The sequence below is a fragment of the Gopherus evgoodei genome, unplaced genomic scaffold (assembly GCF_007399415.2).
Source record: "Gopherus evgoodei ecotype Sinaloan lineage unplaced genomic scaffold, rGopEvg1_v1.p scaffold_32_arrow_ctg1, whole genome shotgun sequence".
Lineage (NCBI taxonomy): Eukaryota > Metazoa > Chordata > Testudines > Testudinidae > Gopherus > Gopherus evgoodei.
Window position 1 is genome coordinate 5,491,155 of NW_022059994.1, and position 23,439 is coordinate 5,514,593.

General features: G+C 48.1%; 1 protein-coding gene across 2 annotated transcripts; it reads left to right on the forward strand.

Moving 5' to 3' along the window:
• The first annotated feature begins 504 nt into the window (after positions 1 to 504).
• Positions 505 to 23,232, forward strand: LOC115640857 (killer cell lectin-like receptor subfamily F member 1). 2 transcript variants are annotated; one of them, XM_030543913.1, is made up of 8 exons: positions 505 to 1,232; positions 11,840 to 12,032; positions 12,140 to 12,726; positions 15,361 to 15,459; positions 17,521 to 17,691; positions 20,394 to 20,548; positions 21,110 to 21,222; positions 22,371 to 23,232. In XM_030543913.1, exons 3-8 carry the CDS (start codon positions 12,642 to 12,644, stop codon positions 22,492 to 22,494), a joined length of 747 nt encoding a protein of 248 aa, XP_030399773.1. In that variant the 5' UTR covers positions 505 to 1,232; positions 11,840 to 12,032; positions 12,140 to 12,641; the 3' UTR covers positions 22,495 to 23,232. The 2 variants fall into 2 exon arrangements, with proteins under 2 accessions (XP_030399773.1, XP_030399774.1); XM_030543914.1 differs by lacking the exon at positions 15,361 to 15,459 and having other exon boundaries at positions 11,840 to 12,726.
• Positions 23,233 to 23,439: the final 207 nt, after the last annotated feature.

The window sequence follows — 23,439 nt, forward strand, 5'->3', positions numbered from 1 at the left end:
CTCATAGACTGTAAGTCATCATCTGTTAAAGTGGGTGGGGTAGTTCACATATCAGGACTATTGTTTCAGGCTCACGTTCAGCTGGTCAGGAATTTGTCAACAAAATTATTTTTGTCGGAAAATGTGGTTATGGCATTTCCTCTGGGATGTGGGGGAGCCAGGCTCAAGTTCCTGCTACATCAAAGGATCTTATTTTTGTTCTGCTGCAGAATTAAAACAAACATTGAGACCACTGCATTTTTCACAAAGGGGAATTCCTGTTGTCCAGCTAGCCCTAAAAATAAGCAGCTTTGAAAATCAGAGCCTGTGGGAATTGAGTGTCCAAATCCCATCTATTCTGGTTCAATTTGGATATCCAAATCTCTTAGGCAGCATTGAAAATCTCAATCTTCAAGTGCAAATATCCATTTCTGAACAGGAACAGGGAATGTTTGGTCACAGGGTCAAAGAAAAGCCTGTCTGACACACATCAGAATAATGGCGCTCTGCACTTATGCTCTTCACTCATTCTCTCCCTGCCACATGGTCACGAAGCACAACTTTCTAATGTCCGTACCTTGGATCCTTCCTGGTGACAAGCGGGTGGTGGTTTTCTCCTGGTGTCGGAGGTTTAATACCGTGTAACCTTCTTCATCCTCCATCTTCCAGGCTTGCCCAGACGAGAAGAGAAGAAACAAACGACCCTCCACAGACTCGCTCTAACTGAGGGCTCAAGACTGCAGAGAAAGTGCTGGCCCCATCTCGAGCTGTCAAACCACAGGATCTGCTCAGATGCAAGAGGCCGACCAACCTGCTAGCGAGCTGCAGGGCTTGGTACTTGCAGGGCAAGAGGATTGGAGCGTGGGTCAGAACATAACACTAAGTGGGCGAGCACGTAAAGGGAGCAATCACAGGGCAAAACTGGATCCGATGCCCTGAAATAGGTCACAGGGAAGTTGCAAGCTGCAGGCCGGACCGAGAACAGCCAGGGCACTGGGGGGCTATTCCTGAGTCCGTCCCCACGCCCTGCTGCGCCTGCCAGTGATAAACACATCTCTAAACATGCAATAAACAACACCACGGGCCCTGTGGTGTAAATTGGTATCGCTCTTCTGAAGTCCACGAAGCTTCATTGATTCACCCCAGCTGGGATCTGGCCCCACTGAGTCCAGAGAAGATACGGCCAATTGGCACCAGCTGGGGGATCTTACACAGAAATCAACAGAAGCGGGAGAGGAGAGGAAAGAAAAAAGGTAAGGAAGGAAAAGGGCACGGGGGGAAAAGGAGATGACAAAGTCTCGTATCCCAGGTGCTATTCAGGATTTAGTCAGAGCTGGTGGAGGTTGCCATGTCCCCTGGCTCCCTCTCTCTAGGGGAGAGGGGCAGGAGTGGGGACGGGCTGTGATTGGGGGAGGGGAGGATCTGGGTGGGAAGAGGCGAGCGTAGGGATTTGGGAGAAGGGGTGGAGTGGGGGCTGGGCCTGGGTTGGAGCAGGGGCAGAACAAGGCAGGGTGGGGTCTTGGGGGAAGGGGTGGAGTGGGGACGGGGTCTGGGGCAGGAGCGGGGGTCGAGCAACCCCTAGGTAGAGGTGAAGTCAGTGTCTATACCTTGAATTATATCAGGAGGTCTTTTTGTTTGGACTAATGTAGGCTCTCTTTTCCCCTTGTGTACCTTTACCCATCATTTGTTGCTACAGGTTATTGTGACATTTTATAAACTTTTTAGAGCTGTGGATGAATTAGCCTAAATGTGTGAGCCCAGTCATTACAACAGGTTCTACTTCTATTTTTAGTGCGCTAGCTGGCTCGGTGATAGCTCAGGTACGGCTTCTTGAACTGGATTTACACATCCAGCTGTAGTGTAGATATACCCTCGGAGCGAGATTTCCACACCCCTTCAGAAAGTTCCTGCACTGCGACTATAAATACCATAATGGGGACTGAAATTAGTCCTTAGGGCAGTGGTCCCCACATTTTTCTGGGTCGTGCCCTCCCTTACCCCTTTCCATGCCACTCCCCGCCCCCACCTCCCACTGAGTAGGGCTGCAGCTCTGGGGTCAGGGAGACACAGACAGGGATAAGGGGGCTGAGGCTGGGGGCAGGTCTGGGGCTGGGAACAGAGCCGTGGCCAGGGGCCGAGGTTAGGGGCAGGGGCGAGGCCAGAGGCATGGCCGGGCTGCAGTTCAAGGGCTGAGGTTGGGCACGGGGCCAGGTGTGTGGCTGGGGGCAGGGCCGGAGCAGAGGCAGGAGTGGAGTGGGGCTGGGTGCTGCTCCCTCCCCGCCCCCTCTGGGTGCTGGCCTAGACTCTGCCATGCCCCCTGGAATGTTCCTCCCCACCTCCCTAGGGGGCCTTGACCCACAGTTTGGGGACGTCTGCCCTAGGGTCTCACCTTGAGACAGATGTTTTGGGTTCTTCCTCATCCATCAGAAATTCATTACCATGAATCGTTCTTCATCTTGCACCATCCAACACTCACCCAGATGCTTTTCTTTTCTTTTCTTTTCTTTTCTTTTCTTTTCTTTTCTTTTCCAAAGGATTTAAGAGCAGGAAAAGCAAACCGCTCCGACTGGTCACAAGGCCGGTTTGGTTTTGGGTTGGAGCCCACAGAGCTCCTCAAAGGTTCTGACTGAAACCACACAGGAAGCTCAGATGATGGACACACAAGTGCTACGGCTGTTAAACAGGACCTCTCAGCTCTGTAAAACAAAGCAGAGTTGTTTTTGTGAGCCAGAAGACAAAAATGAATCAAAAGATTGACTGCAGGACAAAAATGACCCTAAAACCAGTACTCAATTTGTGCCAGGAGTGAGCTCTGGTGCCTCTGGGCCTGGCAGTTCAGAGCCCCGGTGCCTCTGGGCCTGCTGCATCAGTTTGGATGTAAAAAAAATTGCTTGATTCCCAGCACCTCTTTCATTACAAATTAAGCCCTGCCTAGAATTTTATTAAGTTGGTTGAATTTTCAAAAAGCACCTAAGTTACCTAGGAATAGAGCTGGGGGAATAATTGAGGTTTTGGTTTCAGGGCAGTTCCAAATAATAATAATAATGAAAACAATTGTTTGATTTTGAGCTATTTTAAGGGGGTTTTACAATTATAACGGTAAGAAATTTTTAAACAAAAAGTCATTTCAAATTGAAACATCAAAATGATTCTTTTGAAAAAAATGTTGAAACAAAACATTTTCAGATTTGGGCAAGGTGGAAGTGGACTGAAATAATTTGGCAAATTTGACCTGAAGTCATGAAATGTTTCCGTCAAACCTCAATCTGCATTTTTGTCCTCCAAAATAAGTTTCACTCAGATGTTTTTGCCCAGCTCTACCCAAGAGTACAAGTCCTGCTGAAAATCCATGGGACTGGTGGCGCTGACATTATGTTAGATTGTTTTGAAAAACACACTTTATCTGGCTGTGAGTTTCAAAAGTGACTAGTGCTTTTTGGGAGCCCAACCTGTGAGACCATAAAGGGGCCTGACCACCCACCTTCTAAAAATCAGGCCCCTTTAAAGTATTTCAGATTGGCCACCTGCAATCACTAGTTGCATTTGAAGATCTCGGCCTAGCCATAAATGATGCCATGGGCTTGTCTATATGGTGGGGCACTGCACACTACCAGGGGGTGATTTCATCAGCATACGTGGGCAGTGCGTGAACCGTCCATTGGAGGAGGCTAGTCCCTGGTTCCTCTGCTTCTGCCCGAGGCCCGTCCCCACCCCTTCACAACCCTCTCCCCCACCAGAGCCCAGAGCACCTCTACTGTGGCCACTGGGCCCCCTGCCCCATCCCTGGATGCCTGAGCACCCCCAGTCCTGGAGCAACAGGCAGTCAGTGAGGCCCCAGCCCTGGGCAGGCGGCACGATCCCAGCCCCCTCCAGCCCCAGCCCCACAGCGCTGGATGGGTGGCAGAGCCCCAGCCCCGGAGCACCAGGAGGGTGATGCGGCCCCAGCACAGAGCACCAGGAGGGTGATGCAGCCCTCAGCGCCAGGTAGGGTGACCAGATGTCCTGATTTTATAGGGACAGTCTCGATTTTGGGAGCTTTTTCTTATATAGGCACCTATTACCCCCCACCCCTTGTCCAGATTTTTCACACTTGCTGTCTGGTCACCCTAGCGCCAGGTGACATGAGCACCAGCACCAGCCGCTCAGAGTCCTGGCTGCAGGGCAGCCTGCCCCAGCCCTGGCCTGGCCACGGGGGAAGAGTGGGGACTGGAAACAGGGAGGATGGGGACAGGGCCACGCCAGGCTGTTTGGGGATGCTCAGACTCCCTGGCCTGCGATACCCGCCACCCTTGCTAATGCATAATGCAGTAACTGATCTGTGTAGGCTGGTGCATCAGAGGTTCCCTAGTGTGCTTTACTGTAGTCAACACAACATTAAAAGACACTATGGAAACTAGCATGCACCTGCAGGGCCTACGTGGACTAGTTAGCCATTCAGTGAGCTTCAGCATTCACACCCCCGTAAGCGCGTATCATCTCACTGCGTAGACAAGCCTTGGGAGCAACTGCCCTTTATCTTCCAGCCCTGCTGCCTGTCTTTAATCAAAGCAAACGCTGCCAGCTGAGAGTCTGGGCTCTGCTTTGGGCGGGACGAAAGTGGCGACTTTATTAATGAATTGTAGCCAGTCTCCTGCGATTGTTTTAGTGTCTGACTCACGATTTTTGGACATTTGAGGTTGGCAGTACTGAGTCAGACTTCCTGGCGAACAACACCTCACTCTTCTCTAGTGCCTTGCAGCAGTAGAGCTCAAAGCACTTTACAAATGGGGGCAGTAGCCTTATTTTACATGTAAGAGGACTGTTGCCCCATTACTAACATTCAGTGGGGGTGTTCTGGTTGGCTGCTCCCAGCACTAAAAGGGGAAGGGTCAATGGGAAATCAGGAGCCTGAGACTGACAGTGGAGAGACCAGTGCTCCAGGTCAGCCTGATTGGCAGGGCGGGAGGCTAATTAGGGAGTCAGGAGGCCAGGGTGGGTCCTGTCCTCCATGTGAAATGGAATAGCCTGGGGGCAGTCGGAGTGGGGCCAAGCTAAGGAGGGAGCAGGGGCCCGAGCTGAGCTGCGGGGAGCAGAGCTGCAGCCACCAGAGCCAGAGGGGCCAGAAAAGCAGCCCAGGCAGCAGGTCAGTGCTGGGCGCAGAGTCACAGAAGCAGCCCAGGGAGCAGACCTGTGCTGGGAGCAGAGCTGCAGCAACCAGAGCCAGAGGGGCCAGAGAAGCAGCATCAGTGCTGAGGCAGAGTGGAGCTGGAGCTGGAGCAGTCCGGAGCCGGGTGCAGTGAGCAGCTGGGGAGAGCGAGGGGGACCCTGGGCAGTGGGCCCAGCACAGGGAGACACCTCAGCTAAGAGGCCCTGCAGGCTGGACTTGGGGGGGATTGTAACCCTGACAGGGTGGGAGCGACGCTGGGAAGAAGAGTCCTGCCACCTAGAGCCTGAGAGCATGTGGCCACCGCCAGAGCAAGTGTCCAACCCGCAGCATCCCTGCAGCACAGCCAGAGCCTGAGAAGGAGGCCTGGGACCTACAAGGAACAGACTGTGAACTGCCCTGATGTCCAGAGACACTGTTTGTGATGGTCCCTGCCACAGAGCGGGGTGATGTGTTTTCCTTTAACCTTTCCCATTTTTCCTTATTCCTTTTGAAAATTAATTGTTAATTAAACAACTTGTATTTGCTTTAAATTGTTTGGAATAATCAGTGGGTCAGGGAAGTGCCCAGTGCAGAGAGAGCACCCCGGAGTGGGGACACCCTAGCCCTTGTCCAAGGTGTCCACAGCAGGGTTGGGGGTTGAGCTCCCCCCCCCCCCAGGAATCCTTGGCCCAGCCTTGTTGGAGTTACGAGGACTCTGCCAGACAGGAGAGTGGAAGGGGAGTTCTCAAGGGCAGGGAGGCCTCTGGGTAAAGGAAGTGGGAGCGAGGAGTCAGATCCGTTTGCTAGCCCATTGCACTGGGGTAGTGCAGAAGCCAGGAAAGTTCCCCACAATAGCGGGACCATTTCCCCGCTTACATAATGATGAGGAAACTGAGGCACAGAGAGGTGTGACATGCCCAAGATCACCCAGCAGGCCAGTGGTAGAGCAGGGAGTGGAACCCAGGTCTCCTGAGTCCTAGTCCTGTGCTTGACCCACTAGGCTCCACTGCCAGAGATTTGTTGTTATTATTTATTATTTTGCATTATCGTAGTGGCATGTCCCACGACACTGTTGCGCTAAACTCTGTACAAACAAAGGGTGAAAAAGCTGCCCCCCAAAAGCTGACAATCCAAGTCTAAGCCATCTGTCTTGGATGGAATAGACACAACAAATCCTGCATCTTTCTTGGCAGGAGGTTAGATTAGTTCAGTGGTTCTCAGCTAGGGGTACGCAGAGCTCTTCCAGGGGGCACATCAACTCATCTAGCTATTTGCCTAGTTTTACAGCAGGCTGCATCAAAAGCACTAGCAAAGTCAGCACAAACGAAAATTTCACACCATGACTTGTTTATGCTGCTCTGTAGCCTACACAGTACAATATTTATATTCCAATCGATTTATTTTATCATTCTACATGGTAAAAAAGAGAAAGGCAGCAACTTTTCAGTCTATGATTCTAAGACAAGCAATAAGAAGTGGATACAGACAGATTGGGGGAGGGAGGAGGTTTACAAGTAAACGAGACTATATTAGTTAATATGACAGGCAGCGGTATCAGCAGTGACAAACCCACTGCTTTCTGCATCTAGCCCATATTCTAATGCTGATACAATCTACAGGATGTCTGTAGTGCTAACACTAACACTGCCCACGTACCACAGGGCTTACTTATCAAAGGGAATTTCCTACTCCAACCAGCTGCTCAGTCCCTTAATGATAATACTTCAAAAATGTAAAGCCATCCGTGTAGGAGCAAAGAAACCAGGCCTTGCCGATAGGCTGGGGGCTCTATCCTGGAATTCTGAAAAAGTCCTGGGGAGCCTTGGTGGGTAATCAGCTGAATATGAGCTACCAGTGTTCACAGTTCACAAAGGGTGTTGATACCTTGCAGAGGTGTCAGAGAAGGTTCACAAGAACGATTAAAAGGATTAGAAAACCTGCCTGTGAGTGACAGAGAGACACAAGGTGGGTGAGCTGACATTTTTTATTGGAACAACTTCTGCTGGGAGGAGAGACAAGCTTTTGAGGCATCCTGAGTCCTTCAGGGCTAGGAAAGGTTCTCCCAGCATCACAGCAAAATACAGGGTGCAACAGATTAAGAACATAAGAGTGGCCATACTAGGTCAAGCCAAATATCCATCTAGCCCAGTGTCCTGTCTTCTGACAGTGGCCACTGCCAGGTTGCTTTAGAGGGAATGAACAGAACAGAGAATCATCAAGTGATCCGTCCCCTGTCGCCCATTCCCAGTTTCTGACAAAAAGAGGCTAGCGACACTTCAGAGCATGGTTTTGCATCCCTGCCTATCCAGGCTAATAGCCATTGATGGACTCATCCTCCATGAACTTATCTAGTTCCTTTTTGAACCCTGTTATAGTCTTGACCTTCACAACATCCTCTGGCAAGGAGTTCCACGGGTCGACTGTGTGTTGCGTGAAGAAATGCTTCCTTTTGTTTATTTTAAGTCTCCTGCCTATTAATTTCATTGGGTCACCCCTAATTCTTGTGCTATGAGAAGTATTAAGGAACACTTCCTTATCTACTTTCTCTACACCAGTCATGATTCTATAGACTTCTATCATATTCTGTTTTAGTCATCTCTTTTCCAAGCTGAAAAGTCCCAATCTTATTAATTTCTCCTCATATGGAAGCTGTTCCATACCCCGATAATTTTTGTTGCCCTTTTCTGAACCTTTTCCAATTCTAGTATATCTTTTTGAGATGGGATGAGCAGATCTGCACACAATATTCAAGATGTGGGCATGCCATGGATTTATATAGAGGCAGTATGATATTTTCTGTCTTATTCTCTATTTCTTTCCTAATGATTCCAAACATTCGGTTCGCTTTTTTGACTGCCACTGTACATTAAGTGGATGTTTTCAGAGAACTAACCACAATGACTCCAAGATCTCTTTCTTGAGTGGTAACAGCTAATTTAGACCCCATAATTTTGTATGGATAGTTGGGATTATGTTTCCCAAAGGGCATTACTTTGCATTTATCAACATTGAATTTCATCTGCCATTTTAGTGTCTGTAAGTAGCATAACTAGTTAGCACACATGGAAAGGGACCATTCAAGGTGGAATGGCCCATTAACACCTCTGCAGTCACAGGACAAAAAGGGCAGTTGAGGGGTTAGCAGGCTACCGATTGTTGTAATAAGTCATAAATCCGGTGTCTCTGTTCAGTCCAGGATTTTTTGTGTCTAGGCTATGTCTACACTACAACCGGATCGATGGGGGTCGACTTAGGAGGTTTAATGAAGACCTGCCAAATCGACTGCAGATCGCTCTACAATCGACTCCAGTACTCCACCCCGAATGAGAAGAGTAAAGTAAGTCAATGGGAGAGTGTCTCCCGTCTACCCAGTGCAGTGTAGACACCACAGTAAGTCAACATAAGCTACGTTGACTCCAGCTACGTTATTCACATAGCTGGAGTAGCGTCACTTAGGTAAACTTACTGTGGTAGTGTAGACATAGCCTACCAGAGTAATGAATTTAAGCTCCCAGGCTCAGTTTTTTTAAGGCGCTGTGCAGGATTCCTTTGCAGAGGAGCACTGAGAGGTCAGATATGGAGTGATCACTCTGTGAAAAGTGTTCATCCACAGGTGACAGGGTGTTTTTGTTTGTTATCATTTTCCTGTGTGAGTTCATTGAAGAACATAGTGATTGTCTGGTTTCGTCCACATAGTTGCAACTGGGTCATATCATTATAGTGATAAGAGTCAAGGAGTTCAATCTATTTAGCTTAACAAATAGAAGGTTGTGAGTATCTACCAGGGGGAAAACATTTGATAATGGGCTTTTCACTCTAGCAGGCAAAAAGATCAAACAAGATCCAGTGGTTGGAGGTTGAAGCTAGATGAATTCAGACTGGAAATAAAGTGCAAGATATTTAACAGTGAGTGTAATTAATCATTGGAACAACTTACCAAGGGCTGTAGTGGATTCTCCATCACTGGCCATTTTAAAATCAAGACTGGATGTTTTTCTAAGGGCTTGTCTACACTACAGGTTATGTCGGTATAACTTATGTTGCTAAGGGCTGTGAATAAGCCAAGCCCCACCCCAAACAACGTAAATTACACCAGCCCTAACCACCAGTGTATGACAAGCTTCTCCTACTGACATAGCTACTGCCTCTTGTCAGCATAGATACAGCTGCACCGCCACAGCACTTCTAGTATAGACTAGTCCTAAAAGACCTGCTGTAGTTCAGATCAGAATGATTTTGGGGAAGTTGCATGGTGTTTGCTACACCGGAGGTACAGATGATCACAGTGGTCCCTTCTGGCTTTGCAATCGATATATTATGGGGAACTACAAATCCCACAAGGCACTGCAGTGACATTTGGGACTCTTAAATATTTTGGGGTTTGATTTTTTTTCACCAACCTGACATTTTCACAGAGGAAAAAGAAACCATTTCCCAGCACTGGTCTTCACCCCTAGGGGCAGCTGTCCAGTGTGGACACTGAGTAACAACATTCTGAGGTGGGTCCACATATCAAGAGGGTGCAAGTCAGGAGGCTGCCATCACAAGCTAGATCTGAGAGACGACATCTTTCAGCACCTATTGCAAGTGGAAGAAGGTGCGCAGAGTCCACACAGGAGGGAAAAAACCAAACCCATAAGGTCATTTGTGGGTTAGCTGGGGTCTGTGTGGTAAGGTAATTTCCAGTCAGACTGCAGACCTCCCTGACCAGTACCTGCATAGAAACAGACCTTGAAAGAGAGTAGTTGAGTCTGTTCTAAAAATACTGCCTGCTTTTAGCACTAGGGAAATGACTAGTGTGGAGGCACATCGCCAGGCCAAAGGTGCAAGAACAGACTCAGTCCCTCCTCACTGTGCTATCCGAGCCCCTCACCTAAACTGATAATAATCCCTAGCTCCTAGCTAGCACTTTTCATCCATAGAGCACCAAGCGCTCACAAAGCAACGCCAGTGTTATTATCCCTATTTTACAGATGGGAAAACTGAGTCACAGAGTAGGGCCCATGGCCCAAGGTCACCCAGCTGGCAGAACTGAGGCCTCCTGAGTCCCTCTCCAGTAGCCACCAAGCCACACTTTCTCTCAACAGGAGGACCAGTCTACAGATGGGAAACTGAGGCACGATGGTTGAGGGTTTTTTTCCTGATGCTGCCAAAGTCAACCTATGGAACTCCTTACCAGAGAATGTTGTGAAGGCCAAGACTATAACAAGTTCAAAAAAGAACTAGATAAGTTAATGGAGGATAGGCCCATCAATGGCTGTTAGCCAGGATGGACAGGGATGGTGTCCCTAGCCTCTGTTTGCCAGAAACTGGAAATGGGCGACAGGGGATGGATCACTTGATAGTTGTCTTGTTCTGTTTATTCCTTCTGGGGCACCTGGCACTGGTCACTGTTGGAAGACAGGATACTGGGTTAGATGGATCTTTGGTCTGACCCAGCATGGCAGTTCTTATGTTCTTAAAGGGAAACAGTCCACTTTAAGTGTCTCACCCAAGGGCACAAAGAGAGCCTGTGGCAGAGGTGGGTACCTCGATCCCTTGTGTCCTGGATCAGCACCTCTCCTCTCATGGAAAGCAGAATGAGTTTTGTCTGAAAAGAGAAAGAATCAGGGCTCCTGATGCCACAGTTCCTGTTGGCCAGTGACTGGCAGTGCTGCCTCTGAAAGAATCTGCATTTTATTCTTCAAATGTTCATGTGAGTGAATTCACTTAGGGGCTGATTAGAACCAAGCCTGGGGAGTTGGCCGATGCCATGCTAACTTCTCCCATACAAATGTAGCTTTGCCATGCCCATCAAACTCAATGCACAAGGCCCCGATGTCTCAGCCTTGGGTCATCTCACCCACATTTCTGCCAGTGCACTTGAGTCCAGCCCTGCCACTGGGAGAGCCAGTTACGCCACTCGTGTTCTGCACGTAGTTTTCTTTCCCAGGGAGTTACCTACCCCTGGGGGCGAACGTGGTCTGCATGGATTGATGAGCTTGCGCTGCGCCCAGAGTTCTTCTTGTTCCGGGACACTCTCAATTCTGGGGCACCCCCTTCCCAAGCACGCTTGTCCCAAACTGGGGCTCCCCTGCAGGCTGGAAACGGAAATAGCGACTCATCAATGAGTCTGGAGTCTTCTTTGCTCTTGCTCCTTCCTACCTTTCCACCCTTCTTGTCTTTTCTTGCTCGTTTCGTCCACGCTTCCCTCTCCTTCAAAGCTGCGGAGGGGTCTCCAGCAGCACATGGGTGTGGGCAGGTGCAGTGGCTGAGCAGAGAAGGGGTTTGCCGAAGCCTGGGTGTGGGCAGGTGCAGTGGCTGAGCAGAGAAGGGGTTTGCCGAAGCCTGTAGCGGTGAACATGAGCAGCTCCCACAGCTGGCTAAATTTGGGACACTGAGTTAGCAGGGAGGGAAGTGGCCTCAAATATACCTTCTCTCATGCTGCCCCTTATGGGGTCACCAAACCCTGTTACCAGCTTGCCACCCAGGCCTCATTCTAAGCCCTCCTAACAGCTCACTCGGCTGTCATCTGCATAAGCAACGACCTTCACACATACACTGAGCAACTGTAGGAACCTGTTAGTGTTACCCTCATCCTTCCTCTCGCCTGGGCCCGTGGGCGACCCTCACTTGGTGTCTCAGAGCTGAGCGTACATGGCCAGTGCTGGGAGGCAGGGGCACGGCTCGTTTCTGGGGAGTGCCAAATGCCAAGGGATTGGGGGGAAAATGAAATAACAATTGTTCTCCCCACAGGACGGACCCAGTCGTTGGCCTCTTCACTTCCAAGCCACACTTTGGCCCAGCGGCAGTGGAGCGGTGGCTGGATTGGGTCTAATGGAAACTTAACTTGAATTTCCACCCCCGCTGGTTTTGGGTGGCCATCGAGTTGGCTGTCACAACGCTGATATGAGCGGGGACGGCTGCAGGCCCTCATGGGCGTATAAAGGTGAGAAGGACCCCTCAAAACTCAGCCCCCACTGCTTGGGGGAACCCAGTCACTTAACACCTGGTTCTACACGACTGTGACTCACGCTCAAATTCACCTCGCTGCAGTAGAGCAGCCGCTCCCGTGAAAGGAGGATTCATGCCCAGCGCCCATCGACCGCACCAGTTGTGCAGACATGGGAGCATCGACGCATGGGCCTGGCCATCCCAAAACCATTGGGAAAGAAAGGGTAACGTGTCTGGATTCAAGACGGCCGACCCCAGCAGGAAACTGCCACTGAACCATTGAACGCTTTATTGTCACGGCCATTTTGAAGGCAGAACTTCTCGTGTCGGGGGCTCGCTGCCCAACAGGACGGCTTTCTGTCAGCGCCTCGGAGGCACTGGACTGCCCCTGCCTCTGGTGTCAATTGCTCTTGGGTAAGGAGGTGAGACCTGCTAATGAAGGAAGTCCCCAACACAGAGATAGGATGGAAATTCACAAGCCCCTGACAGGTGCTACTTCCTGATTTAAAAGGCACCACTTGCCTTGGATTGCACGTATATCTCAGCGGTTGCCCTTCCACACAACGTCTCTTGCTGGGTGCTGTCATCTTTTGCTGTTTGGACCATGACTGAGGAAATTATCTACACGGATATAAATGTTCTGGAAGATCCATCCCCTGCCTGCCAACCCTCTCCCCTTAAACACCATGGTAAGTGTATTCGATTTTATTCTCCTCCTAAATTCGGGATTCCGCTTTCCACACATGTATTTATTAAAGTTTAGCCAGCAGAGTTCAGAGAGCAATTCCGTAGCTACCAGGCGGTGTTCAGCACCCTAGAAAAAGCTTGTCCTGGTATCTTCCAGTCTTTGGCATAACACAGAACACTTGATTTCTCTTTACAGCCACATGAGTGTATAAATATCACTGGAATCTTTGCAACTAGGAACCTCCTTTACACTCACATGCCAGGGCAGTAAAATGTAATAACAGCTTTTATACATCTTCTGGGGGATTTCAGTAAGTTATACTGATACCCCAGTTGGGGATCTGGCCCAAAGGGTCTAGCTGGGAGTGAGAAAAAAAGGAAGGGGCAAGTTCAGGGTGGCAATTGAGCACGAACACCCTGAGAGACTCAGTGAGCAGAATTTGATGACTGGATTTGGAGGGAGGAGCCAAGTTCCTGATGCGGGTGACCCCAGTGTAAACCCGGTGTAGGGGATCCTGGAAGATATTGTCACGGTGTAAGCTAGGGCTTGCACTTTCTCAAGGAGAGGTTATTAGCGGACAGACGTTGCTAGCAGCTGCTGCTTTTAACCAGATAAAATTGCTTTGTGTGGGAAGCCTCGGTGTTTTGGAGAACTGCAGACCATCTGCAGAAAGTCCCTGGCCTGAGGCCAGGGGAGGCGGCCATTGCTGATGGAAAGTCCCTTATTGTATATATAAAGGCTAGTTTGCATGCTATTAGCATGATGCTACAATTGTTGAGGGCTAGAGCTTGCGCATTGAACTTCGCACCTGACCGAGCTGTTCGGATGTTGGACTCCCCAAGCCAGTGGCAGCAACGCGTGGAGTTCCCGTTGCGGGTGTGTCACTTAACCTTCATTAAATCCAATTAATTCACCTGTGTGTGTGGGCCTCATCCTTGCAGAGCATCCAGGCACGTAACACCCGGTAACCCCACTGCAGTCCTCGGCCTTAGGTTCAGGTTCTGAATTAGTGCAACGGAGATGAGAATCCAGAGCCAGGACAAGATGATGCAGGGCGAGCACGGCAGAGACAGGCATTGAGGCTGCAATGAAACTAGCGAGGGAGTCCGACGGGGGCTGGGATGGATGGAAGTTGTGTAGAAGGGTGGAAGGGACAGAAGGACAAAGTGAGGTTATCCCAGTGGCTGCCATTAGATGTATTCGCATCTGAACTGGCTGAGGAGAAATGTGTCTCTTCCCTTTTACTAGAAAAGTGAAATGTCGGTTGATTTAGAAACTGTTTAGATCTCCCAGCTCAAAGGCTCAAAGAAAATCCAGAGTCCATTAATCGTAGGGCAAAGAATGGGCCCAATTCATCACTGTTGGTGTAGGGAATTCTAAAGTGTATCTCTCCCTGCCAGCTAAGCCCATTGTGTGCGCGTCTCTGTGTGTGTGTGTGCATGTGTGTCTCTGTGTGTGTGTGCATGTGTGTGTGTGTCTCTGTGTGTGCGTGTGTGTGCGTGCGCATCTGTGTGTGTGTGTGAGAGCTCGTGTCTGTGTGTATGTGCATGTGTGTCTCTGTGTGTGTGTGTGTGCACATCTCTGTATGTGTGCACACGTCTGTGTGTGTGTGCGCATCTGTGAGTGTGTGTATACATTCACCCCTTCACACCAGTGGGGGAGGATGTTTTGTGCAGCTGCCACCTGTTCCCACAGCAGAATTTCCATCAGGGTTCACACCGCTAGAAACTGACAAAACCTCACAACGAATTTAGCCCGATGCCTGTGTAGGAGGCTCAGCCCGAGGGGTACCTATTATACTAGCCAGCACAGATCTCACCTCTGAATCAAGTTGTTTTGTTCAACATCACCAGCAATCACAAGTCACACCAGCACATAGCGAAGAGGACACGAGGAGTCTAAACAGATGCTGAAGGGTTCTGCTTTGTGGCCCAGCACTGAAAGCAGAAACTCAGCCAACAAGCAGGATGCTGAATGCAAGACAGGAACAGTATGTTTAGATACAATTCAAATCTGACCCATTGACTGCAATGGATTATGTGTCCGTTTGGTATATAGCCCCAAATCACTCCTGGTGCTGGCAGCTTTTCTCATGGGCTGACTGGACAGGACAGCAGCGGGGACAGGAAGATTAAAACTCCTGCTCAAATCTGATCCACTTTTCCAATAGTTTCACGTTGCTCCAGAAATAACAGTCCAACACTCTGGCCAGCCAGTCAATGGGGAAGTCCTCAGAATAGTGTATCCCTGTCTGACAGCTTTACAACTGGCTCCAGCAGCACACTGCCTTCATGTCTACACTGCAAAGAAACACCTGTGGCACTGAGTGTCAGAGCCCGGACCAAGTGATTCAGGCTGCAGGACTAAAAATTGCAGTATAGATGTCCAGGTTTGGACTGGACCCTAGGCTCTGAAATCCCATGAGGGTCTCAGAGCCTGAGTTCCAGCCAGAGCATCTACACTATTATTTTTGATCCCACAGCCCAAGCCCCATGAGCCCAAGTCAGTCGATCCAGGCTCTGAGATTTGGCATGGCGCGTTTTTGTTTGCAGCGTAGATAAGCGCATATGCCTCTTTGTTTAACACGTCCTTAAGTAGCTACAGAAAGTGCTTCCCTGAATATTGCATCTCACAGATCTCCGGGGATTTGCACGCAGGCATGGGTTCGTTCTGTGGATTGCTTTGGCTGGCGACGTGATCCTGGCTACAGCGGTAATTGCACTGGGCATTCAGGGTGAGTAGCTCAAGGCCTGCTGTCCATTGGAACAGGTCCCTCGCGACTGCAGCTGGTTGGGACATTTTCAACGGAACGGTTTTCCATTGGAAAATACAGTTTCATCAGAATGAAAGAGTTTTGGGGGAATGTGTCAATGTCTATAAAATTGTCACCAGAAAAGCATCCAAACTAATGTTTACATTTTCTCATTGAGTTTCAATAATGTTTTGTTTTGATGAGGTAAACATGTTTCATTTTGACTTATTTTGTTTCAGTAAGGTAAAAATGTTCCATTTCGATAAGGTAAAGGTTTTGTTTTGACTTTCCTATTTTGATTCATTTTATTTCTGCATTTATAGTCTATAAAAAAGCAAAATGTGAATGATATATTTATAGTTCCGGATGTTACACATTTAATATCATGTTGAATTTGACATGAAAATGTTTTGGCTTGTCATAACGAAATGCCTTTTGACATTATCGAAACCAATGTTTCTGAACAGAATTTTTTTTCAGAGTTTTCATTTTGCGGGAAAGGTCAAAATTTTGACTTTTCATTCCAATTCAGAATGAAAACAAATTTCTAAACGTTGGAAATGGAGAATCTGTTAGCTGATTAACTCTTCAGCAACGTAGCCCCAATTCTCCTGTCCCGGCATAGTTCCCTTGAAATTTTGCTCCACTTGTCAGTAGATGACTGGACGCATCATCACGGCCAGGGCAAAGGTTACAAGAACAAGGTCCTGTCTGAACTTTGTTCCTGAAACTCAGTTCATCCAGTTGGGGGGAAACGTCATCTTTGTCAAACGTCGTTGCCCCTTTGGTCTGAATGGTTCGCTGCTGTCCATGGCCATCAGGAGAAATCAATATGAGTCAGGTCTGTTCTTAGTGTCGTCTTGTTTATTTACAAAAAACATGCCCCAAGTCCTGTTTCTCTGATCACAGGAGAAACAAATAGCAGCAGGAAGTCTCTTTGCTCAGAAATCCCCAAGCCTGCCTCTCCACTGAACTCTGTGCCCAAGAAGTTCTGTCCCCGTGCTTCCTCTCAGGCGTCATGCTCACACCTGCTTCTCCTGCCTCCTTCCCTCCAACACACACAGGCTACAGCCAATAACCTAGCCCCTGCGTTTCCAACCAGGAAACCTTTCCGCTCACCTGGCTTAGCTCTGATCTGCCACGTGGCCTGTTGCAGTGGGTGGTGACCTCTGCTGCTAGCAGCTGTCTCTGCCATATAAGGGGGCTTAATTGCCCCTTTTGTTGAGGTTGAAGGAGGTTGCTTAGCTCCCCACTTGCTTTCATTAGGCCAGCGATTGTCCTTGGGTCAAAAACCCCCTGGATGAGAACTTTCAATATCATGATATGAAGGAAAACATGGAATGGATTAGAATATTCATCATGAACAAAGCCCTTCCTGCCTTCCTGCTGCGCTCCATCACCTCTGTCCCTACCAGGGTCAACAGATGCTCCTTGGTGATTTTTCACATCATCACATTCTCACAGTTCAGATCCCTAAATAGTGATGATCATTCCACTTCCTTACCCCTTTGCTGGATGCTGGCAGATTTCAGGGTCTGGCAGGTCAGTTTCCTGTCTGGAGGAGAGACTGGTAATGCAGATCCAGGATATTTCCTAGTGCCATTTGTTTATTTACTAGATAGATGGTGGGGGGTATATAGGGATAGATAGATAGGGAGGGTGTGCATGGGGATAGATAGATGATATCTTGGCTACTGGTTGTAAACTGCTCCCTGGCAATGCCCCCTTGCAGAAACCCCAGTGCCGGTCACCAAGAAGCTGGTATCCTCTGTGTCTCTTGCATTCTCACCCTGTTCCTCATTCCTGACTTGGCCCTGGGGAAACCCCCATAGTCTAAGCCACTCACCTAGGATTGCATGGTCTGGACCGGTGCCCTGGCCATTATCCCTCATTAGGGCCAGGTGCTGTGCAGCACAAGGGACCTTGGGAAAGCCCAGGGGCCCCTGGGAGCTCGTACATCAGTGACCCCTAAAGTGCACAACCTGAGCTCCTGCGGCCATAACAGCAGCAGTAACAACCACTCACTTGCCTGCTGCTCGGAAGTTTTCCAGGGCCGCTCCCTGCAGACAGACACTGACGCAGTCTCATCGGTCCCTGAGAACAGCAGTGTCGCTCAGAGACACTCCCCTGGCAGAGAATGCAACAGGAGCCTGGAGGACTTCGTGTCTCGTCTGAAGCAGAGTCTGTGTCACTCAGCCCAGAGCCCCACTGCAGGTAACCACAACTCGCTGTGGCCCTGAGCCCCTCGGCATGTTCCATGCACCGCACAGGTGGAGGGGGGCCTGTTTGAAGGAGGCAGGCCATGGGCAGGCCAGCCTGCTAGCCTCTCTCCTCCTCCCATCCCAGTTCTCAGGGGGCCCAGGAGATTTTCTCCCACTCAGGGAGGCTGGGGGGTGCTGTGGATGGGGGATGCAAAAGGGGCTCTTCTCCCATATTTCCTCCAAGAATAACAAATACGTTAAGGGCTGTTATAGAGATAACGGGGATCAGTTGTTCTCCATGGCTACTGAAGGCAGGACGAGAACTAACGGGCTTCATCTGCAGGAAGGGAGAATCAGGTTAAATATTGGCAAGGACGTTCTAACTCTGAGGGTAATTGAGCTCTGGAACAGGCTTCCAGGGGAGGTTGTGGAATCCCTATCACTGGAGGTGTTTAAGAACAGCTTGGACAAACACCCATCAGAGACGATCCAGGTTTACTTGGTCGTGCTCAGCGCAGGAGGGGCTGGACTTTATGACCTCTCACGGTCCCATCCAGCCCGACGTTTCTATGAGTCTGTGAGAAGTGGTGCTGCTGAGAGACAGTCTCCTTCCTCTAACCTCTGGCCAGGAGAAGATGAGCCTGGGACATCTTTCCCCATCCCCAGCAACAGGAGGGAGGGCAGAAGTGGATCATGGAGGTGGGGCAGAAACATGGATATTAGCATCTGGCACCAGATCCCAGCAGAGGCCAGGCTATCAGAGAAAGCACTGGCCAGGGGTTGGAGACATGGCCATATCCGACCTCCCCCATCCAAGAGGGTTCAGAGGAAGGAAATTTCTTTCCAAGCCTCCTCAGCAGTGGCTGGAGGTAGGGCAGACATTGGGTGCCTGAATTCCCAGTCTGGTGGCATCAAGGCAAAGGGGGACGTGCTGGCTATGGACAGACAAGTAAATACTTTTGTAGTCTAATTTGGACAACGTTTGCTGGCCAACTAGCACCAATGGCAGATACCTCTCAGTGGGGTTGTGGGGCACAGTGACCTACAGTGGTCAGTCAGGGCAATTGGCAGGATGACAGAATAGCTGAGCAAATAATTGATTTTTCATTTCAGGGGCTGAACGAAAAAAGCGGGCTAAGGGGGGCAAGAGGGAGAAAAAATAAACAACAGTTCAGTTCAAACCAAAACTGGATTTTTTTGAAAATTTTCAGTGTATTGAAAAAAATGAAAAAAGCTTCATTTTGGCTTAATTTTGTCAACCTAAAACTATTTTTTTTCATTTTTCTGGGATATTTCGCCCTTTTAAAATGTATTTATTTTTTATAATAGCCAGACTGGAAGCTGAAATATTTTTTCAAAATGAGGTCGAAATGACACATTTTGATATGGTTGAAATGAACCATTTTGTCTTTTTCCAGGGGAAAAAAAAAGTTGAGGCCAAAATGATTTGTGGAATTCAACCCCAAATTGTGAATAGTTGGAGTGCAAAAGAGGGCATTATTTTGCAAATTCACTATTTGCTTAATTCCCCCCCCCCATTGTCATCATCTAGTCCAGCAGTTCTCAAACTGGGGGTCAGAACCCCGAAGTGGTCGCGAGCCCATTGTAATGGGGTCACCACGGCTGGCGTTAGACTTGCTGGGGCCAGGGCCAAAGCCCAAGCCCCACAGCCTAGGGCTGAAGCCTGAGGATCTCAGCCCTGGGTGACGGGTCTCAGGCTTTGGGCCCCCACCCCCTGGGGTGGGGAGGCTGGGGAGGGCTCAGGTTTCGGTCCTCGCATCTGGAGTCGTATAGTAATTCTTGTTGTCAGAAGGGGGTCGCAGTGCAATGAAGTTTGAGAACCGCTGAGCTAGTCTGACCTCCTGTATGACACAGGCCAGAGAACTGCCCAAATTAATTCCCAGAGCAGATCTTTCAGAAAAACACCCCATCTGGATTTTAAAATTGTCAGGGAAGGAGAATCCACCATGACCCTTGGTAAATGGTCCCTCACTGGTAAAAATTTACACCTTATTTCTAATCTGAATTTTTCTAGTTCCATCACATTATACATCTCTGCTAGACCACGAGCCCATTATGAAATATTTGTTTCCCACATAGATAATTACAGACTGTGATCAAGTCAGCCCTTAACCTTCTCTTTGTTCAGCTAAATAGCTCTAGCGCTTTGAATCGATCACTGTACAATAGGTTCTCTAATCCTCTGATCGTTCTCGTGGTTCTTCTTTGAACTCTCTGCAGTTTATCAACATTGTTTTTGATCAGCACAAAGTAGCAGCTGCCCTTAATGAATTATAAAATTAAATTAAAATAAAATCACAGAATCTTTCAACGTATTATGACACATCATGAAACAATATACAAAATAATACCAATCCTATAAAAATAAGAATCCATAAAATAAAATTCAAAGTGAAATTTTGAACTGTTCGGAGCTGAACATTTTCCACAATAAAAAAACTTGTTATTCTGGAACTTTTTTCTGTGAGAATATGTGTCAGAATTGACACGGTTTCATGAGAACATTTTGTTGAAACAGCTTTTCTAATGGAAAACGGTTTTCTGTAGACGGTTAAATATTGAAAAAGACTCCGGATGGGATCACCGATAGTGCCTAACTCAGTGAGATTTGTACCCTCTCTGAGCTGTTATAAGCACACACGTTCCCTGGGGCTAAGAATCATTAATGCTGTGTCTTGCCACATCTCTCTCCAGACAGCTCCAGCTGCAAACTCTGCCCCATGGACTGGCTGTCACACAGGGGAAAGTGTTTCTGGTTTTCCAAAGACAGCAAAAACTGGACCGAGAGCCGTGCTGACTGCTCAGTGAAGAGCTCTCGAAAGCTAGTGATCCAGGACCAGGAGGAGATGGTAACGTAAAACAAAGGGGGCTAGACTTCTGCTGGAGGGGGTCACTGGTTACATGGTACCAGATATGCAAGAGGTGAAGGAGCAGGGAGAGCCCCAACCCCGTCTGTCCCCCACTGCCTCTGCGTATTCCTCCTCTTGCCTCATTCTGATGGATGCCCCCTCCGCATCAGGATCCACGCTGGGGAACAGCAGGGTGGGAGGCAGAGAGGTATATTAACTGCTCTGCATGTGATTTTCAGAAGCTCAAAAGAAAGCATAACTCCCTGTCAATGGGGTGACAAGTGACTGTCACTGTTACTTTTGCTCCTAATTTACATAGACACTTGGCATTCCCACCCTGTGTCATCTAGCCGTGAGCCCCGTTTACATGAGCGCCCTCACTAGTGTCGCTGCACGGATGGTAGAAACGCTGGGACATTATAACAACAAAAGGAATTCTAGTGTAGACAAATCCTGAACACTCAAAAGCCTGTTCGAGAACAGTCTGTCCAGTTTGCTGGCTGAAGCAAAGAACCCTAGAGCTCTAGCAGGTTGTCCTCACCCTCTGTCTTCACCCCGCAGGAGTTCATACAGAATGTCACACGGGGTAAATATCACGTCTGGCTTGGGCTCAGTGTTACATCTGCAGAGAAGAACTGGACCTGGGTGGACAGCTCCATGTTAGACCAAACCCTGTGAGTGTTGCCTGGTGATTGCTGTTTTATTTTTTGTAAGCACATGTAATGGCACCATCTGGTTTAGCTATTCATAGGCCTTGAACACATGCAGCAGCTGTGTATCTAAACAAACCAAACTGCAAGATTCCTTCAGCTCCAGGGCCAGCTCTGTGAATGCAGAGACTCCAGCACAGGCGTAGGCAACCTATGGTACGTGTGCCGAAGGTGGCACATGAGCTGATTTTCAGTGGCACTCACACTGCCTGGGTCCTGGCCACCGGTCTGGGGGACTCTGCATTTTAATTTAATTTTAAATTAATCTTCTTAAACATTTGAAAAACCTTATTTACTTTACATTCACCAATAGTTTAGTTATATATTATAGACTTATAGAAAGAGACCTTTTAAAAACATTAAAATGTATTACCGACACGCAAAACCTTAAATCAGAGTGAATAAATGAGGATTTGGCACAGCACTTCTGAAAGGTTGCCTACCCCTGCGCAACTACAATGGTGATTTTTTTGTCAGTGACCAGTAAATTCACTGGAAAAAATAGTGCATTTTTAGGGCAATTTAACTGTTTGTGAAGTCAACCCAAATGAACAAATAGTTCTGGCTGCCCATTTTTCCCCACCAAAAAGTTAAAATGGTTTGCTTGACTGTTTGAAATGCAGTGTTGCAACTTTTCATTCTGAAATGATGCTTTGCTTCAAAATGTAGCAGTGTGTTAAAAAATGTAATAAGTTCCCAGAACAATACAAAAATAATGCAAATATATAAATATTTGCATTTCATTTAATGTAGGGATGTTTTTTGACTCGTGATGATTTTTTTTTCCTGTTCAGTTTTTCATTCCAGAAAGAAAAACCAAGGGGGGGAAAAATCAGTTTTGGTTTGAACCAAGCAATTTTTTTTTCCAGTTTAGCTCCCAAACTGGAAAATAAAAATCAATGATTTGCTAGCGTGGATTACACAGAGCTCATGAAATAATTCAAACTGCCCATTGGATTAGAATGAAGACCCAACTACTCTAGGCTCCTGTCATTTAATCTAAGCACAATAAGGACAAATTTGTCCCTGATGTAATCAACTCCACTGATTTCGGCAGAGTCACAGAGGCTCTGAATTTGGCTCATTGGCTTCCTTTCTCCTCTGTTTTACAGGTTCCCAGTAACGGGTCCTACTGACGTGAACAGTTGCGGGGTGATAAAAGGGAATCGGATTCACTCTGAAACCTGCAGTGCTGAATTCAAATGGATTTGCCAGAAGGAAGCTATGCAGCTATAAACAGTGGCATTAGAGACACTCGTTCCTGTAACAGACCAGTACGCTGCCTTGGGTATCAGTCTTCGGGCCAGACTTCCAGGAGCGGATGTGCCTGCGGAGACATGTACGTGCATCCTCAAACCAGCTGTTTGTATCTTCAGCTCGGGTAAATGCATGTGCAAATCAGGCCCAAGGGCAAAGGAGCATCTAATGGACGTAAACACTGCACCACTGACTCTGTTTCAGCAAGAACACGCCTCTTCCTCCCCCTGTATCCCCTTCCACCATCATTGATTCCCTGGCTCCATCCCTTCCTCCTTCACCCCTTTTTATTCACCCCCAATGCCTCTTCTGCTTTCTGCCTCTCAGGCCAATACTTCAATTCCCTTGTTCTCCACCTAGCTCAGTGTTCTCCTGGATCTGGTCTCTCTGCCATCTCTCCTGGGTCTTCTCCTGCTTTTCTGACTATTCCTCCTCCAGCATTCCCTTGACAAGCTTGGAACTTTTTTAACCTAAGGTTTTTCAAATCAGGTGTTTCATGGAAGCCGACGGCTTTTGAACAGTTTCAGTTTTGATGAGTTGGCATTTTCTGACCAAAACAAATCAGAACATTGCTAACCACGACTATGCATTTCTCATATTTTTTGTGAATTTTGCATCATTTGTAATTTCTAACCACCTCTCTTCATTTTCCATTTTTAATAAATTATCAACATTTTTTATAGCTTATAACCTTTCATTTTCAGAATAAGGATATTTTAATGTATCAGAGGGTAGCCGTGTTAGTCTGGATCTGTAAAAGCAGCAAAGAATCCTGTGGCACCTTGTAGACTAACAGACGTTTTGGAGCATGAGCTTTCGTGGGTGAATACCCACTTCCTCAGATGCATGTTTTTATGTTATTTTATGATATTTTAATGTTTTTGGCAGCGTAGTCACATGGTGGATTTTTATTTAATTATTTTT